This window comes from Mya arenaria, chromosome 16, assembly GCF_026914265.1.
Source record: "Mya arenaria isolate MELC-2E11 chromosome 16, ASM2691426v1".
NCBI classification, from domain to species: Eukaryota; Metazoa; Mollusca; class Bivalvia; order Myida; family Myidae; genus Mya; species Mya arenaria.
This window is the reverse complement of record NC_069137.1, coordinates 8,318,486-8,340,474: the sequence shown is the minus strand read 5'-3', so window position 1 is coordinate 8,340,474 and position 21,989 is coordinate 8,318,486. Positions and strand designations below refer to the sequence as shown.

The following is a 21,989-nucleotide window of genomic DNA, read 5'->3' as shown; positions in this document are numbered from 1 at the left end:
TGGGATGTTATTATATTTTTTTTCTCTTTTGTGGTAACCAATTATTTTCTTTTCTAAAGTAAATAACATTTTTTCATTGTTCTAGTAACTTTTAATCATGGATTTTACACGACATTGACGCTATATTGACGCCTGGGAAGGGCTGAAACTAATGTTGTTATAACTTGTAGCCCAACCATTTTGTTCTTTTTGTTCGATTTGATTATAAGTGTTCGTGTAAATAACGTGTAAATTGCATGTAATTTATACTGTTTACAAAAGAGCAATAAAATATCATAAAACTAACACACACTCACACGCACACACGAACGCACGCACGTAAGCACGCACGCACGCACACACTCTAACGCACGCACTAACGCACGCAGGCACGCACGTACTCACACACGCACACATGCACTCACAAACCTACATAAGCACTTACGCACACAGGCACGCACTCAAGCAAGCACGCACTCACTCACGCACGCACTCACGCAAGCACGTACTCACACACGCACTCACGCACGCTCTTACGCACGCAGACAGCACGCAAACACACACACCGTTCGTATATCAATAAAGGGCTTTATACTTTAACGAATTATATAATTTTCCTGTATTATATTACTACACATTTAACTGGGTTGATAATGCATTAATCTTCTTGTACTTCGTTTTGGATAGTCTACTTTAGTTCAAAAGGTGCTAAAATTTGAGTCTTCGAGAGTTCATTAAAGACAATTTCTAACATTGGTTTCTTGTCTGTTTTATCGTTTTTCGATCCCTGTCGTTCCTTACGAAATTAACAACTTACAATAAATATATCACTGCTGTTCACACCTGTTAATATGATGCTGTATTATTATTTCAAAATATGGAACTGTGGCTCCATAAGTAAACACACTAATCAAAAATTTCACGGATGTAAACAAAATATAAAGATACTTCATTAAACTTGTTCTTTATGTGTTTTCATTTTGGAATTCTCCTGGAAAAAGGCAAATGACAAAACTTATAAATATATATATACATATCATAATTTATATGTAAAAAACATTTTTATTATTATTTGACATAATATGAATTGACAAAACACTTGAAAAAAAATATTTTATGTCCATACCGACTGAAGATTTGACAAATACCCCAAAAAAACAAACAAAATGTATGACTATAAAGTTATCAATGAAATACACATTTGTTACATTATTGTAAAGGAATATATCATCTGATCTACATCTATATTGCTATTGTAATTCAATTGCATATAAACATCGGTATGTTGTACAGTTTTTGTTTTCAAATTTTGATGCTGATGTTATGGCGTTGCAGTGCTAATGCCACTTGACACGACTTAACCACACGACTTAACCACACGACTTAACCACATGATTTAACCACATGACCTGACCACACGACTTAACCACACAACTTAACCACACGAGCTAACCACACGACTTAACCACACGACTTAACCACACGATTTAACCACATGACCTAACCACACGAGCTAACCACACAATTTAACCACACGAGCAGCTAACCACACGACTTAACCACACGACTAAACCACACAATTTAACAACACGACCTAACCACATGACCTAACCACAAGAGCTTACCACACAACTTAACCACACGAGCTAACCACACGACTTAAACACACGACCTAACCACACGATTTAACCACATGACCTAACCACACGAGCTAACCACACAACTTAACCACACGACTAAACCACACAACTTAACCACACGACTAAACCACACGACTTAACCACACAACTTAACCACAAGACCTAACCACACGACTTAACCACACGAGCTAACCACACGACTTAACCACACGACTAAACCACACGAGCTAACCACACGACTAAACCACACGACTTAACCACACGAGCTAACCACACGACTTAACCACACGACTTAACCACACGACTAAACCACACGACTTAGCCACACGACCTAACCACACGACTTAACCACACGACTTAACCACACGACTTAACCACACGACTTAATCACACGACCTAACCACACGACTTACCCACACGACCTAACCACACGACTTAACCACACGACCTAACCACACGACTAAACCACACGACTTAACCACACGACTTACCCACACGACCTTACCACACGACTTAACCACACGACTTAACCACACGAGCTAACAACACGACTTAACACCATGAGCAAACCACACGACTTAACCACACGACTAAACCACACTAGCTATCCACACGACTTAACCACACGACCTAACCACACGACTTAACCACACAAGCTAACCACACGACTTAACCACATGACTAAACCACACGAGCTAACCACACGACTAAACCACACGACTTAACCACACGAGCTAACCACACGACTTAACCACACGACTTAACCACACGACTAAACAACATGACTTAACCACACGACCTCACCACACGACTTAACCACACGACTTAACCACACTACTAAACCACACGACTTAACCACACGACTTAACCACACGACCTAACCACACGACTTAACCACACAACTTAACCACACGACTTACCCACACGACCTAACCACACGACTTAACCATACGACCTAACCACACGACTTAACCACACGACCTAACCACACGACTTAACCACACAACTTAACCACACGACTTACCCACATGACCTAACCACACGGCTTAACCACACGACCTAACAACACGACTTAACCACACGACTTAATGATTTATTCATTCCATTATTCAATCGGTCATTCACTCCCAGGCCGCAACATTGTATGTTTTATCATTCATGTTTACCTTAATGATATGAATTCAACGTTAATTAAAAATTACAATGTGCTTGTAATGTTTTTATGTTTATTCCAATACAAACTTCCCAGGGGAAGGTAGAAATCTACAACAAACAAAAATTATATTCAAAACAAGCAAAATTACCTACAGACAAAAATATAGTTACTGTAACATGCCGGCTGTATGTTCAATCGGTGTCGTAGAGCCTATATGGATCGCTCTTATATAAATTTTCCTCAGGCTACGTTGCCTTATGATTTAAACAAATTCGAAAAATGATTGGTGGGCTAAAACAAAATCAACCTTACGGGAGCTTGTTTATTTGCGATGCAAAACATCTTAACCTTTGTCAGCGCGCAGATCGCAATGCTCTGTGGCCAACGCAGGTGTCAGGTAGGAGGCTTACTAGAGTTTCTAGCCACCAGCTCCATTCACCAGACTAGATCGCAATGCTCTATGTAACTGGCTACTTGAACTGGAACGCTAGATAACCCTATAGATGTCAAGTTCCTGGTGCCTTTTTATACCACAGGTCACAATGCTCTGTGTTCAATAATAAACAGCCAGAAGGTCAAGACTCTAATTATTTGCCTTCAAAAGACCATTTCTGGTTTACTGTTTGATGTTACCTCGACGGCGGTCAAACACAGAATGAATCTTTCAGCCGAGCGACGCGCTTATATACTCACCGGGCGGACGAGTTCATTATTAAGATGGGAAAAACGGGTATATTCCACTTTCCGAAAACATGAAGGGAGACAGCTTTATTTTTACTTATACTTTTTATGAAAACAACTCCCGGTTAATTAATAATGTTTAACATGATTTCTTTAATAATTATTGTCGCTAATAAAATATTTGTATGGAATAAATAAGTATAAAATGTAAAACTAACCTTTGAAATACACCGCCAGACATTTAACTTTGTAAGTGCAAATGGCTAATTTATAACAAAGGGCGGTAATCGTGCAACTATGCGGTTACGCTACACAAAAGGCTAATTTATAACAAAGGGCGGTAATCGTGCAACTATGCGGTTACGCTACATTACTAAGACAAGCTTACTTAGTTTTCCTTTAAAAGTCTAAATCTGGACTGCTAGATTAATGCAGTTAATGCCTAGAAACTTCAAATATACTTAAATGATATAGCAAACACTTATTAATAGTTTAAATGAAAAACGAGAATTTACAAGTATGACCCCTGCATACAAACAAACAAGAAAAATACATAATAACAGAAAATGTAGAAAATATCAGCGTAAGGAAACGATTTATCAAATAATAATGGAATGAATTCAATAGGAACTTACTCTGTGGGTAACCCAAAACTATCCTTAATTATAAAGAAAATACAAATTTCGCAGTAACACATTTTCATTGCGGAAATGGCCTAATTCTAACTAAGGGAGATAAACGCGCAAAACGAAAAAGTACCCTCACTGGCTTAATTGCCCATTACATGACAACAAAGTGCAATATTTGCAAAAACAAGAAAAAAATCTCAGTTTGAATTGAAAAAAAACAACAACATTTATTACGAGGAGATTATGTGAAAATTAATATGAGTTCTTAGATGATATAACCTTAACTTGTATACACAACAATGTACTATATTTGCATAACCCATGTTAGCTAAAGTTCTATATATGTCAAAGTCTTTTAGTTTATAATATAATATAAGATCGCTGACAAAATATCATATCATAGATTTTCATATTTCCGTTCGAAAATTATTTTTTTATGACTTAAACCGTTACTAACGGTTTAAGAAAAATACATAAAACAATTTTTGAACTTAAATATAAACATCTGCGATCTAATTGTTTTGTCAGCAGTCTTATAATACTGGTTTCCATGGATTTTTCGCACAAATTGGCTCGTTCCAAGACAAAAAATAAAAAAGTTGTCAAAACGTTCAATCTGTGAAAGTGCAGCTTTAAAGTGCAAATGAGTCAAACAAATACATGTTTTCCTTCATGTTTTAGTCATATTTCTAAATATAACTGTCAAACACATGAATATCACCTTCTGTTCTTGTAGCCAGTCCAAGAGCTTGCTGGGGAGTATTAAAATGTATGTTGCATTCTCATAAATTCATTGAGGACAATATACGTTTTGTTTTAATTTAAGTACTTTAAACACTTGAAATTATCTCAATCAAGGACTTCGCTGTCGCTACGTTTCGCTTTGTATTTGTCATTTTCCGTTAGAGTAGGTTTAGGCTCTTCGTACAACTTTTCAGATATCTAATCAGTGTTGAGCCGAATACACACTGTGCTTGCAGAATTATCATGTAGTTTAAAATGCTCCACTCTCAAATCTGAAAATAAATAATTAATGATAAAGAACTTATCAATTCTAAATATTTTAATATCATAAACATATCAACAGAGGTATAATTGCAGTATACGAACTCCTTTTCATAATTAGTATTGTAGAAAGTTGAAAGTAGTAGATATGATTTTATTAGCGTACAGTGTGAAGTATGCATACATTTTGTTTTTAATTATTTGCATCATTATCGTAACCAGTTTACTCAAATTATACTAACAACAGATCGCGCCACAAGAAGATACAGTATAACTTCCGGTTCAAATTAAGAATTAAATATACACGTATAACCTGTTTTGTAAACTTCTGGCGCAAAAACTTATTAGATTGGTACGTTAACATCATTTGTATTGAGACGCCTGAAGAATCGTGGAGATTCTGATTGCAAAGAAAGTGTTACCAAGCGTGAGACCAACATGGGGAGTATACAGTGATGTGACGAAAATATCGTACAGATATGTTTGTTTTGTAGGAATGAATAAAAATAATAATTTATAGATAATTGCAAATATTTCTTACATTAAAGGGGTATTAACCAAATATGTAAGGCCGCAAGTTGATGGAGAGGCATATTAACTCCATGTACGATATAAAGCAGCATGCATGAAGTTGTGAATCAGAAGTTAGATCGTTGTGGTAAGATCATTTAAAGTTTTGACTTTAAAACAGTTCAAGGAAATTGCAATTGGCAGAAGAGAGAAAGCTGAAAACACGTGAAAGAACATTTGGCAGATTGCAACAATAAATTCAAAGCCTAGCACTATATTTTACAAGATATATGCCATTTTGTTAACATTAACATGTACATATTAGTACAGTCTGCAAGTGATTTGCTTTGGTAAGCACGCCACTGTTCTCATCAAGATTTTATTTTTTATCTTAGAAGTGATGTTTGGTTCTTATGAATTGAATATCTAACCTAGCGTTGTTAAGTTGCTGAAAGGCAACCAAGACACAAACGAAGTCCACAATATTACAAAAAAAACAGAATATTAACCAACAGTCTACAAGTTCATACATGATCCGATGATGACTCCACAGTGGCTGGAAAATGTCCGTAGTTATACATGAAGGTCATTATAGTCGATATGTTCACAGCTGATCTTTTCGTCATATCTCGTCATATGCCGATGACAGCTTAAAACTCGTCACTGTACCAAGTGTCAGTCTGGGCGTTCTTCCGAAACGGTTTCTGTTTATGTTTGTGTTAGATTTCATCACGAACTACGTCATAAAACGACAGAAAATCATCCCCATGTCGGATATTCTTACCATGCACTTGTCTCATCTCAACCATGCACTTGTCTCATCTCAACCATGCACTTGTCTCATCTCAACCATGCACTTGTCTCATCTTAACTTGAAATAGTATAATAAAAATATATGTAGTTGAACATTTTGCATATGTAATTTTTTTATAAGTCACATGAAGAATGTTGATAATTATTGAATACAATCAGATGTCATCGTTCTTAATATAAACTAAAGATCCCATAGCGGACTCAAACTGGCAGTGTATTTGTTTCACATATATAATTTATCAATTTTATCGCATGCCCTAGCTGTTTTCGGTTAAACAGAACCATGACGTATCCTTAAGTTTAAAACATGATTGATATTAACTGCTCAATTTAAATAGGTCTGAGAATTAATCATTTCAAATGTTTATTATGGAAATGCTCATTTTGAATTGGTTTGATAAATAATCAGTATGCATGTTTGTAAACAACTTAATTGGAAAATATGGTACTATTCTAGCAAGTCTCTCATTTTGTTTTGATGATTTCTTTTTAAGAAAATGTAGTGCTTTTTCCATCTTAATAATATGTAGCAAACATAATATTATCTATTTTTTAATGAAATAAATCATTAAAAGTTTGGTACCTTCTGTGTTAGACAGGAAATGATGTCACGGAAATATTTCAAATGATGACGTAGCCGCGTAGGAATTTCAAACAAAGCACTTTATTTAAAAGTAAAGAGTTTAATGTTTATCTTGGGACTGTCACTGGATATAACCTCATAATATTTACTTAAATAAAACGAGTCGATACATGTTTGTTTTAAATTTGTCCTTGTACTACCTTCAATATTGCATGCATCGCCAAAAAATTGAATTGCTATGTTGAACTCGGCTTATCAACCGCGCAGGTGAAACAGGTAGGTATTATTTGCTATATTTGACCATTGACGTCATCATTTTATACACAATTTTCAAAAGTCGAAGGAATTCTTGTTTATCAATTACCGGAGCTTGTTAACATTATTTATCATATGACGACTCAAGACAGTTCCAATGTATCTATAATTTGTGTATGTAGTACTTTTATGAAGCTAGGTATTGTAACCAGTGAGAAGAATCACGCCTTTGAACAACAGTGACGTTGCATTGTATGTTCAATACACATTTAACCATCAAATGGTCTATGAACGATTTTGTAATGATATTTTACCTGTTTTTACTCATCTACAAACCGATTCTGGTGTTACATAAGTTTTTACTCAAGCTTTGTAAAAATTGATACAAAAGTTATTGCGGTCCGGTGAAATTTAAAAAAGAAATATTTTAAATGTGGTCCGGTGTAATTTAACAGAACAGTGTAAATTTGTAATTAATTGTAATTTAACGAAGGAGTCATGTTTTGTGGTCCGGTGTTATTTAACAAATCAATATTTTAATGCTGCCCGGTTTAATTTAACATTACAGCCGTGTATTGTTGCCCAGTGTAATTTAACAAAACAGTCATGTATTGTGGCCCGGTGTAATTTAACAAAACAGTCATGTATTGTGGCCCGGTGTAATTTAACAAAACAGTCATGTATTGTGGCCCGGTGGAATTTAACAAAACAGTCATGTATTGTGGCCCGGTGTAATTTAATGAAACAGTCAAATCAAGTGGCCCTGTGTAAAAAATAATCGTTTCATTGCGTTTTCATAACGATATTGTTTTATGGAAAGAACTTAAATATGTGAGAACATTTGCGCTTTAATTTCTAAATTAATAATTATAATTTACTCAAAGGTATCAACACATATAAGTAATCATTTAGAAGAGGTGTTTTACATCATGATGTAAACGACATCGACAATAGAATCAAGTTTGTTTTACTTATATCGAAAACTACATAACAAATCTGATTCGTTGGTTTTAAGACTATCATACACAACTACTGGGCTTGTCAAAATACTAAGTCTCTTTAGATGTACAATGGTGGTATTACTGCTTTCGAATGATCAATAGAACATGATTACTAGGAGTAAAAACTTACAAAGTTGGCTCTTCAGAGCCATTATTAACTTGTTAACAATAAGAAAATAAGTAAAACACTGACAATTATAAGGTCCTAACAATCGGCTACATACATTACCTGCAAGCGTATTATCAACTATAAAATTTATGTCGTCTATTAATTAAGAATGCTTCATCGGAAATTATATTGAGAAACGATTTTAAAACAACCATATTTCTTTCATGCTGTTCGATGAAATATGGAGTTTTATCAGTGTAATAACAACAGTGAAAATATCAAATTCATATTTTTACTGCAAAATAAGGAGTGAAAATATCAATTTTCAGGACTTTTTTTTAAATCCATTTCAGTGACTTCCCCTTGACCAAAACAGTAAACTTTACTTTGAACCAGAAAATGTTGGCAAAAAATATTTAAATTTTAAAGAAATGTTACAATATATTAAAAAAGATATATTTTGAAATTTGATATCCAATGATTATCCACAATTGGTTTGCTAACGCATACGACCTTTTATCATTCAATGAATGGCTGCGTAGAAAGTTGGTTATGTAAAAATGTCCCGCAGATAATTTAAGTGTTTCCGCTTGTTGTTTTTTTGGAACATTGCGTGTACTTCATAAAATATGTGCACTCAAAACGAGCGAATAATAAACTATATAAAATCAGAGAACGTTTTCTCCATAAACCGGAAATAGAAAAATTACAGCTTCGTTGCGAGCTATAATTTTGCGTGAGGGGCGTCACAAGGGTAGAGGTTTAAATTACAACCTTTCAAAATAGAGGGTAATTAAGAAAATAATTTAAAATACTATTAAACTTGGAAAATAAGCATAAAAGAAACAGAAAATGTGTTTATTTCAGTTAAGATCGCATTTAATTGCACTATTGGTCACAGAAAAGCTATATTTAACAAAGAAAATATGTCTTTCTATGACACTCGTGAAATTAAATACGATCTTACACTTACACCTCTATATCCCCCAATACCTAATCTGTTGAATCTTTGTTTTCTTAAACTTTGGAATACTGTACATAAAGTGCACTATTATTGTATAACATTATTAGGATAGATTGAATATTGTTTTGCTTATTCTGTATAAAATCATTAACATTATTAAGGTGGTATTGTATATTCAATTTGTTTTATCGTCATTTTTTTAAAGCTGCACACTCACGGATTGAACATTTTGACAGCTTTGTTTGTTTTGTTTTTTTGTTATCTTGGAAAGAGACAATTGATGCGAACATTCATGGAAACCAGTGAAATAAAACTGATGACAAAAACTCAGATCGCAGATTTTCATATTTAAAAATTGGTGTTTTATGCATTTTTCATAAGCCGTTAGAAACGCTTTTAGCTATAAAACATTAATTTCCGAACGGAAATATGTCAATAGTCTTGAACATTCTATTCAGGGTGTGTCTGGTCGGAAGAGGATAATTTAGAAAGATAATAACGAATAAATAAGAACATACACAATGCAATCATTGTAGTGAAACATATTTTGGCTATTTTTAAGAGAATCGTTAACCAGTAGGATATAAACGGATATATATGTAGTTTCTTCTTGAAAACCTCTCTCAAAATTATATGGTCTAGTTATAGTTTTGTTTCACTTAAAATTTAAATAAACAACAACATGTTTTTGTTCTACTGACTATTTAAAAATCTTTTTAAATTCACAAGTGAAGGAAGTTTATTTATATATATATATATATATATATATATATATATATATATATATATATGTAGGAATCTCATTGTCAGACATAGTTTAGAACTGTTCTAAAGATCAGCGAAGTAGATATTATTGTCACTGAAAAAACAAACCCAAATATTAAGTTTCTGCTCAGTTACCTTAGTTATTATACCCGTTTGCAACCAGATATATTTACACGATATGGAATGTTCAAGATAAGTCGGATGCGAGTGAAGGTTACTGCAATGATTTATATACCCAGAATATGATATTTTCAAATTTACTTAAAGTTTAAGTTTCAAACCGACATGCGTCACATTGAAGTATATCTAGCGTGTATTTTTTATCTCGATTATCTTAAGGTGAGTATCAGTTTCCTGATGGTTATTTACACCGATGAAGACATAGATCTGGAATTTTTCCACGTCACCAGGTGTTCAGCCATCGGAGAAGAATGAAAGTCCTCACACTACCAAACTTACATGATGAGATGAGAGCCTCACAGATCCATGCATCAGTCAACGTACACTCGTACACTCAGACAGAGTCTTTGACTACAAGAAGATGCTGGAAAGGCAAACGAGATCTCTCGGAAGCCATTTTATTTCACCATTTCTGTGCCATAACATTTCGTTAGGATGTTGGCGGACGTATGGTGATGCGGTAAAGAAACTGGCCTAAATTGTTGGACTAAAACATTTTAATCACATACAATATCCCAGAATTATTATTATTAACAGTTTAATATGTCGTGTATTAGCAAATGCCACACAAAAGTTGGTGTAATGTCAAAATGCATTACAAAGAGGCAGTCAAGTGAGAAATTGCAAGCATCTGAAATATAATAGTCGAGGGGTTAGGCAGGCCGGCTTACCGAGAGTGCCTTTGTTGACGAACACAGCACGGTCTTTTTACCTTATTTTTTAAGCCATTGGCGGACAGGTGTAGTATAATCAAAAAGAAGTTTACACCAAATACATTTCAAATAGTATGAAATAAGATGCTTGGAAATAAAACAGATTACTACAATAATTTGAGCTATCAATGTAGGTAAACAAAGACTCAAACACACACATACTGGCTCAGGTCACAAATCCGAACACTTCTTGAGGTTTTTCACAATTATATTGGAGAGTTTATGTGGTAGTAAGTTAAAATTGCGTATGAAACATCTTTGATTTATGTGACAACATCTGTCAAAGTACAGATTCATGATGTCATCAAATTTATGTCGAAAATCGTTCACTTTATGGACAGTAAATCACCCTTAAAAAAAGGCTATGGAGGGCACAAATAACGAACACTTGCAAAGCGAAAATACATGGTCATACAATTATAATTAATAAGTATGCTATATTAAATAAACACTTGCTGCAAAGTTATTTTTTGTTTCCGATGATTTTTAAAACATGCAATTCAAATGTAAAGCGTGATTTCTATTCATAAATATCTTGAATGTAGGTCAACATAACTGCAAAACCTAAAGATGCGCGTGCGCCCTCTCACGTCATTCCCCATGTGCTACATTTTGATCTTTAAGCGTATAAACATTGAATGGCATTTTTATAAAAAAAACTACTTAACATAACAATATGAAATTTCTCAAGTGACCAAGGCAAGCCTCTGTATTGATCTAGATCATCGAATAATCCATCAAGGTAAACAAACGCGTGTTTTAGTCGGTGTTCGGGATTTGTGCCCTGTTCGGAAATGTACCGTCAACCAGTACATACTAGATGAGATTTGACTTAAATTGTGTTTAAAGCTTGTCATGTACTGTGTCTGTTGGTTGAATGATTTGGGAAGTTCAAGTGAAGTAATGGTAATTTGTGTATAAATATACTGTGTATTTTTGCAAACGAAAAGGTGATTATGTCTGCATTGAAAACTTTTTTCACATCTTTAAGCTCTTTTTACTGATATGTATACAAAGGTAATGCGTCTTAAAGCACAATGTATTAGATTAAATTGAAATATGATTGTATGAGTATGAATTCAGGAAACTGTTTGCTTAGACTTAATATTGTCATCAGATCATTGCCCCCCCCCCCCAATCTTATCAACAGTCATATCGCATTATTGCTGTTTCAAACTCTGCTCCTGTGCAGTAATGATATATTTGTTGCAATAAAGAGTTGTATTTATCAGTTGAAACATACCTTATTTGACTTTCCATGCACAACACTTAATATATTTGTAACAAACGTATACTATCAATGTCAATTTATTGATCTTACGGTATTGTTTCATACGAGCAATGATACGATGACCTCTTTTTGCACTGTACTATATTTGAATCAGAAACATAGCAAAAAGTACCTCAACAATAAGTGAAGACTATAATGTTAATGGCTGTTGTCTCAACTGGGTTAAAATAACACGAGCTAGAACGGTATTCGGATTTCCCGCCTAATATCATATAGATTAAATACGGTTGTAGTTGCAATTTAAGCAAACCGGATTAAAGTCAAAAGTCAAATGCTGCGGACAATATGATTGATGCGTTACGATCAACCTGGAGCAAATGCTTCTTTTTTGTATTTCTTTATATACGTACTGCGTTCATATCCCCGATAATGCATCAATCCCGCAATTGATTACTTTTATTTACACAAATAGTTTACTATTTCATTCAAAAATTGATAAAAAAATACTTCATTAAACTTAATCAAGGAAAGCCTTACAGTAGTTCTTTCTCGACCATTTTTTAAATAGAACGACCCGACCGTAACAGTTTATCAAATTACGTCACAATAAAACGAGAAGAGATCAACAACTTAAAATAACTTTTAAATTTAAAATTTAAACACTAATGAAAACAATTCATTTAACTTATCATAAATTAGCACTTTCTAAAATATTGACTTAAGTCCCTTAAGGCCTGCTTAAACAATACAAACAAATTGAACAATTCTCAATTTTAATGTTTATTGATTTACAATGATTTGCGATCCGAACATATCCGATGATATTGCGTTCACCAGATGATAATTGCAATTGCCGAAAATCAGTTCATTTATTGAATGGAAGTTGAGGTGAAAATATTTAAATGTAAAATCAACTAGCCGGAAATGTCATATATTTAAATACACGATGTTTTATGTATGACCCAATAAAACATAAGAGTCAATTTAAATTGTTTATTTCGATAAAAAAAAATTCATGACATCGGTAAAATCATTTTGTAAACAATACCTTGAAAATAACAAACATTTTCTTCATGGCTTTCTTTCTATCGGTCAGTGTCAAGATAACAGTGGAATCATACAATCATGGACACTTTCGGCATTTCACCCATACTTGTTATGAGACAGTTATTTTTTAAATGTTCAAATGTTTTTCAGAATCTTAAATGAAACCATAGAGTTGAATTAACAATCATAAATGATTTAGAGTGTCAGTATAACATACACATATATCGTTCTATACTGTGTATGTGTATGTGTGTGTATGTTTGTGCACCTCTGTCGTTCTACACTGCGTCTGTGTTTGTGTGTGTATGTGTGTGCACCTGTGTGGTTCTATTCTGTGTCTGTGTTTGTGTGTGTATGTTTGTGCACCTGTGTGGTTCTACACTGTGTCTGTGTTTGTGTGTGTATGTTTGTGCACCTGTGTGGTTCTACACTGTGTCTTTGTTTGTGTGTGTATGTTTGTGCACCTGTGTGGTTCTAAACTGTGTCTGTGTTTGTGTGTGTGTATGTTTATGCACCTGTATAGTTATATACTGTGTCTGTGTTTGTGTGTGCATGTTTGTGCACCTGTATAGTTATACACTGTGTCTGTGTTTGTATGTATGTTTGTGCACCTGTATAGTTCTACACTGTGTCTGTGTTTGTGTGTGTGTGTTTGTGCACCTGTATAGTTCTACACTGTGTCTGTGTTTGTGTGTGCATGATTGTGCACCTGTGTGGTTCTACACTGTGTCTGTGTCTGTGTGTGTATGTTTGTGCACCTGTATAGTTCTACACTGTGTCTGTGTGTGTATGTGCATGTTTGTGCACCTGTGTGGTTCAACACTGTGTCTGTGTTTGTGTGTGTATGTTTGTGCACCTGTATAGTTATACACTGTGTCTGTGTTTGTGTGTGTATGTTTGTGCACCTGTGTGTTTCTTTTCAATGCATTACGGAAGTCAATATGACGATGTTTTCCTTTTAATCAGTTACCTTAGTTTAAACAAATGGCAAATTCAAAAGGCTTGTTCTTTTAGTATTGTTCCAATCAGTTTCTATTGGTGAAAAACCAGGGGTGTAAGGTGTGTTTTTAAAAGATGCAATATCAAGATCGAGTTATAACAAGAGAATGCAGAAGAATTTGCTGTTTATGTTAAGAAAAACTCCACCTCGTCATAGCTTTGGTTGCGTAATGGATAAATTGATGTATCGTTAACTACAATATATATACTAATCATTATATGAACAGTTTAAACATCAAAAATGTGTCAAGCAGCTCGTTTTATGTGGTTCAACTGAGTTAAATAGCAGGACCCTTCAATGAAAACACTACCATTGGGGTCGATATCTATCAGGAATGATGAAACTCCCAAACACCAACTCCTGTCATATAACCCTGAACTTTAACGCAACAGGTCAAATTTATATCAGCAAACACTTGCCTTGAAATTCAGACTTCTGAGCTTGTCCCTGTATTTTTAATATCATATTGACCAGCTCAAATCCATTCACGAAAGAGACACACACCTGACGATATTAGAGAAAGGTTTTTTTCTTTTACACTATTTCATCGGATGAATAATAAATTTTGTTTAAGAATTCGAATTTACATTTGTTCTTTATCAGAATATACATTTAGTAACATGTCTGTTTTAGATGCATCGGCACCCTCCCTCCCCACAACAGAACAAAAAATAATAATAACAGGATCATTAGGACCGACATTTTTAAATAAAGTTGTGTCTAATTATCATTGCCACAATTTCAACAGGTGTCGTCATATTTTATTTGGATACTTTTTGATTATATATAAAAGCCCTTCAACTTTTTTTCTCTATTCTATCTAATTCAGTTTTGTGTTTATTTCATGTGTCTAATTTTCTTGTAATGTAACCCTTGTAAATTATTTGTGTTTATGCTCAAATTGTGTACAATTGTATTTGACATATCCAACTAAATGTTGTTTAAATTTAACCGGAGTCGTTTGATATGAATACACATTAACTACAGCGCCCCAGAAAACAGTGCATTAAATGGCTAAATGTCAGAAGAAATTGCAATAACATTTAAGGTTCAGGTGATAAGAAAGAGGTAGTTCGTACACTTGCAACACACATTGTTTTGTTACGCCTAATTATTATTCAGGCTGTCTCGGAGAGGGGCAGTTAGGTCGATACATCATTTATCAAAAACCTTTTTTAACTGATGTGAAACAAACAAAAAGGAAAAAAGCATATGTTCAAGCAGAATATGTGCTATATATATATTATACTTTTGCAATACATTTGACAGTTCTGATGAAATTCACTTCACCTTTATAGATATCGATCTTTGTACATTTCTATATTTCCTTTTTAGGTTAGGAATCCTGTCATACAATTGATGTTTGATATATTATGGACGCTATATATATTTTATACAGAAAAAAGTCTAAAGCTGTTTCTACAATTGTAAAAAAATCATACTCAAAACATATACATTATTTGCATTGTATATGTTTCGCCAGACAGTTCACCTATATATGATAAATATATTGAGTACAATTGCATCGTATTGCTAGAAAATATGATATAATTAATTACGAAAATCAATTTGAAGATTAATACATTTTTATTGGGCGACTTAAACGCAAGAACTAAAGATTTGCGGGACTACATTCCTGCAGATAGCTTAAATAATGAGTATGGATATCATGTAGATTACGTTGAAGATACGTTTGAAAAACTGCGTAATAATTAAGATGTTGGTCGAGTAAACAATTTTGGTAGGTCACTAATTGATCTATGTTGTATTCACGATGACCATTTGTTAAATGGTAGGTACCATAATGACATATCAGGGGATATAGCATGTTAAGAAAATGAAGGACAGAAAATTGTAGACTATCATATTGTTGCCGCAGAACTGTTTCCGTATATTTCATACCTTAGCGTCATGAATCGAGACGAATCGGACCACTTTCCCATCGTTTTTCACATAAGGTACCGTGATGCACGAAGCGATGTCATATACCGAGCTCAGATCAATAACGCCCAACAAACAAATATAACAAACGATATTTATAAATGGAGACAAACTATGTTGACTAAGTTTATTTTAACATATTTGGCATAAATCTTGAATTGAGCCTCGAACGCATTCAAACTGCTATTGACAAAAACGTTAACGAGGCGGTCGCCCTCATATTACCTGTATATAAATCGTTTGCATATAATATGCGCTCAAATAAAGAATTTAAGTCTTCTATATAATTCAGCCCGTTTGGTTGGATAACGGATGCGATGAATTGAAAGCATTCACTATTACGGCGCTTTAGATACACAGATAAGGAACAGTATTTTGCTACATATAAAGCAGTGCGTAACAGGTTTAAGCAATTGTGCAGATCTAAACAGATAATGCATCAAATTGACCGTAAAAATGTCCTGTTCCGAGCTAGCAATACTCCAAAACAGTTTTGGCTATTATTGTTAGTCTAACGTACGCCAAACTAAATCAGTTCCTTGTAATATGAAGAATGAAGAGTGGTTTAGGTATTTTAACGATATATTACTTCAAGATGGTAAGTGTAATCTAAACACGGATGATATACACAATTATGATAAGGATTCAGTATTGATTTGTTCTACTACTAACGAAAAGTGTATCGGAGTATCAGTAAACTTAAAACGGACAAGGCATATGACGCTTACAGAATAGGGGCAGAGTTTTATAAACAAACGTGTGACCAAATAGCAGCCATATAATTGATACTTGTCAATTAAGTTTTAGATACAGGGTCATTTCCAGATGCTTGTTGCCAAATCATTTTAGTTCCTAATTTTAAGCCAGGCTCGAGAAATGATCCATCTAATCAAAGAGGCAATAATAAATGATCGACTTACAGGTGTGGCGGAGGTGTTCGGCTTGATTGACGAGGCGCAAGTGTGTTTTCGTGCGGGTTAATCTACGATAGATAAAAGTTTCTGTTTGAAATCAATTAAAACGAAATAAACATAAAAACCTCGTGGTAGATTTTACGTATTGCTTGTCGACTTTAAAAAGGCGTTTGATTCGTTAGTTTACCAAAAACTGTTTACTAGTTTGATAAGTTAAGGTATTCTAGGCAAAGTATTAAACGTTCTTGTATCAATGTATGTAAATATAACCGCGCGCTACAGTCGAAAAGTGTAATTTATCAAAAGCCTTAATTTGCAACATAGGCACCAGGCAAGGAGATTTGAGCTCACCGATAACTTTTAGTCTATATATAACGACCTCTGTTTTTTTAAGGGAATATATTTTATAATGGATTTTCATAACAATTGATAGTCCAGGCATTATAACTATTCGCAGACGACGTTGCAAATTGCTCAAAAACCTTGAATAATTTACGATTGTAACTAAACCGTATAACGAAGAGTTGTGATAACGCAGACTAATTGTTTACTTAGAGAAAACAAAAATAATTGTATTTCGCAATTGCTACCTGTTTAGATATTATGAAACTTGGTTATACAAAGGTCAGAATGTGAAGGCAAACATTTTGCATAAATATATTGGTCTACTTTTTACCCCGCAATTTTCTTGGTCAGAAACACAAGTTAACATTGCATGCCAGTAAAGCAGTTTTTGCTATCAAATCGTTTGAAATACCATTTGGATGCTTTAATGAAAAAAAGTTAAATGTTTGACTCTATGGCGGTCCCTATTTTGACATATGGAGCGGAGATCTGGGGCTGTAGCTATGTCGCTGAAATCGAGTGAGCTCAAAGACAAGTTAACATTGCAAGCCAGAAAAGCAGTTTTTGCTATCAAATCTTTTGAAATACCATTTGGATGCTTTAATAAAAAATGTTAAATGTTTGACTCTATGGTGGTCCCTATTTTGACACATGGAGCGGAGATTTGGGGCTGTACCTATGCCGCTGAAATCGAGCGAGCTCAAAATTCGTTCTGTTAAAACTTTCTCGGTCTAAATATTAGCGCTTATAATTATATGGCGCTAGGTGAATGTGGTCGAGTTCTACTTGGCGTGCTATGTTATTCAAAATGTATTAACTACTGCATATGCATTTGCCCGAAACGACATGTTGAATCGTCAAGACGATATTGGAAGAATAAATTCGGTAACAAAAGTAGGAGAACTATTATTTCAGTTTGTATTTGGTTACGTATGGTTATGGCAAGACGTAAGCGGCATAAATATTTTCAACGCGCAATTTAAACTTCGCTTAATCGGCTGTATGACTCAGGGGTTGCACAACATCGTTAATACATCTTCAAGATGCGATCTCTATAAACACGTTAAATCCTTACTCAATCCGGAAAAAAATATATTTCCATAAATTTGCTCGAGCGATATAGGTGTTTAAGTCCTCCGTTAAAAATCGAAGTTGGCCGGCATCTTAACATTGAAAGAACTCATTATGACAGAATATGTGCGTTCTGCTAAATCAACGAGAACAGGCTATTGTTAGAAGATAAATTTCATGCATTTTTCATATGCCCAAGGTTCTCTACTGTCAGAAATTTTATATAGCTGGTACACGAATCGTTCTGACCTACATGCATTTTACAGACTCCTGCAGTCAGAAAATAGTATTGTTATAAGACAAGCGGCAATACTTATTTGTTGCTTGTTAAAAATGGCGGATTAATTCTAAAATGTGTATACAATTTATATTAAGCAATGTCACCACTATATTGTAATAAATGATGTGTATACAGTAGTATGTATTTTGGGCCGGAGGCAAAAATGTTAAGACTAAAGTTGAGTTGAGTGTATATGATATCATATACAAACAAATTGAGATTAATAAACTTAAATTATTCATCTAAGGTTAAGTTCCAATAGAGAATTTCGCTCATTTGGAGATTTGTTTTCAAAAATGAGTGATTATTTTTTAATTATTATTTTTTAATTGTTGTTTTCTAATCTAACTTAAACAATATATACATTTGTTCAAAATGAAAAATTTAAAACTTATTATTTTCATACTTCTTACCTCTTTTTGTACATGCTGAAAATATTGACTATATACAATGCAAACTTACCTTGTGCCATTTTGGAAGTTTGTGTCTCAAACAAAAAATCAGTTTGCAAATAAACCGAATTTGCAACCTTCAACCAAATGCTGTATTTCAGTGCCTATTTTAATCCGTATTCATGTTCAGCAATCATGTGCAATACAATATCTTTGAATTGCAAATAATTGTAACAATTTCGGTCCGATCTTTGTTATAACATAACAGTTAATTATCACATACTACTGTCAAAGGATGAAGCTGAAGTTGGGTGTCGGTGAATCCGATTAAATGGTAATAACAGTTCAGAAGGAAGAAGAACAACAATATAATGGTAAAAAATCTTCTAAAATAACAATTTTGTAGTTGTTCGGCACACACGCACACGCGAACGCACACGCACACGCAAACGTACACACGCAAACGCACACGAACGCGCACACATACACACACACACACTAACACACGCATACCCACACAGGGAGCTCGTATGCCAATACAGGGCTTTATCCCATCAGTACTTTTCAGGTTCAATCCGTAAAAAAATGGACATATTCCTACCAGGACTCGTAATTATTTCAGTTCTTAAAGGGCACTCCATCACGCGGACTCGAATATATGAATATATTATTATAGATATATATAAGAAATAAAACACGCCATTGAGGGTCATATGACATTATAAGGACCGGCCAGACAGCCACAAAAAGTGAAAATGGATCGAGGCGTTAGGCGAGGTGGTGTGTAAATATTTCTTATATTATTCCGAACATGTTTTATTAACATTTAATATCTTTTAATCCCTTAAGATGTGTTTTTTAAACAAAGCTGATCATAGCCACATGCTACAATTGTGAAAAAAGCAAGCCGCTCTTACCAGTTGTATGACGTCAGCGGTCCATATAACATTTCTGGCGAGGTCTGGCCCGCCAAAAAATATGATAAGGATGACGTCATAAAACTGGATTTTAATCAAAATACAGTGATATACGGACCGATCGACTTTATACATAAAAAGAAGGGACTCATTTATGTAAGGTATAATATAAGTATATAAATCATCAATAAACGACACACTAAATCAGGACTCATCTTACTTGACATATAATATTCAGATTATTGGACTTGTCCCTGTATTTTTCATTGTGAAAAAAGTATGTGCATTCATTTTGTTTATCACTTTAATTCAAATTATACTCAATTCAAAATTGTTTTTGCCATTTAAGTGTATATTGCCATCTGCAAATAATTTCTATTTAGCTTTTGTTTGGAATAGTTTACAACATATAACTGTTCCAACAAACCTATACTTTAGTAAGTATGCTAATAACGGTTATATCCAAAAGTCTATTAGCATACTGGCCATCTGTAGTATGCTCTTTTATTATAGATTACACGCGTGTTATTTCAGTTAGTCTAACCCTAACCCTATGTGCACATGTTCATTCCATCTATTATAAATGAACAAAAAATATCTTTAAAAAATATAATGCATTTATTTCTGTGCATTGTAATTAAAGACATCTAATTTACACCATGTATTGAAAAAAAACACATATTGTGCAATTATCTAAACTGTCAGTGAAAAACAATCGTTACTACTCGGCAACCTCAGGCAAGTTTCGGAAGACCGACCGATGTGTTTCGATTGGCTAGCAACATATTTACCCCCACTTGGAATAATATATTTGCCAGAAAAGATAAACAATTGGTTAGAAAGCATAGTTTAAAAACAGGTTACTATAAACTATGAAAATGAAATTAAACGATTTAGTTTTTTTGTAGAAATACATACAATTGCATATATCTCATTAATGTTTTGTGTCTTTGGGTGTCAATTAAGACTTGATATAAATAAAGTGTATGTTCAAGGCACACGCATTTGATGCCCCTAAGCTAATCATTTAAACAAATAAAACCATCTGATTAGTATATCATATTGGTTAAAATTTATCTAATGAGACGACTATGCTGAACAAAACAGTTACCTGGCATGTTCCATGCGTTGATAACGTTGACATCAACTGGGGTGCTTGCTGTAGTTCATTTAATTCTATTTTTAGGCTGTGTAGTCTAAACGCTGGTAGATTCACCACATCTGAGTAAGATAGTCCACCCAATCCAACTTCGGTAAGATGTTTAAGGTTTCCAAGGCGTCGTAAATCAAGAATTCCTTTTTGTTCTGAACCTCTATGTGGCCGTCTCAAAACCTTCAACTTAAATAACTTTTGAATTCCTTTTCGTTCTGAATCTTTATGCAGCCAGTGGATGTCCGTCAGATTTTTCAAAACAAGTTTTTTCAACGCTTGCATGCACTCAATATCATAGTTGTAGAATGTAGATGTGAGGTTGGGAGCTAGTTGGGGAGTTAAAAACTCTATACTGCATTCTACTAAATGACTCAAATTCAAACCAATGACATCTTTAAAGCTTGACGTGCTAAGATGTAAATACTTCAAACTCTTCAAATTCTTTAAATCAAGAACGTTGTCGGTACGTTTGTTCTCAGTGAAATCCTCATCGATATACAATGACATCAGGCGTGATTGATTTGTCTTCACATGTTGTTTTAAAACGGTAGCTGCGTTCCTGTCATCTGAGTACACGGATATATGGATGTGTTGCAGGCACAATTTCCTCCCCGAGTAGTCGCTCCTGTCTAGCTCCTTTTGGCCTTTTCGGATCATATCCTGCAGCATGCTCGCTTCAAAATCAGGATAACCATCTCTATCGCAAAAGTTTGTG

The 21,989-nt window shown here is 34.1% G+C and overlaps 2 protein-coding genes across 2 annotated transcripts in view; both read right to left on the bottom strand.

The window, feature by feature from the left end:
• Positions 1–21,829, bottom strand: part of LOC128221931 (uncharacterized) — a 35,404-nt gene extending 13,575 nt beyond the window's left edge. The window contains exon 1 of the mRNA XM_052930627.1: positions 21,233–21,829. Coding sequence (XP_052786587.1) covers positions 21,233–21,781 — 549 coding nt within the window. The 5' untranslated portion in view covers positions 21,782–21,829. The remainder of the gene's footprint in view (positions 1–21,232) is intronic.
• A 7-nt stretch (positions 21,830–21,836) lies between these two features.
• LOC128222414 (uncharacterized) overlaps positions 21,837–21,989 on the bottom strand; it is a 42,709-nt gene continuing 42,556 nt past the window's right edge. The window contains exon 14 of the mRNA XM_052931397.1: positions 21,837–21,934. Within this exon, the coding sequence (XP_052787357.1) occupies positions 21,837–21,934 (98 nt within the window). The remainder of the gene's footprint in view (positions 21,935–21,989) is intronic.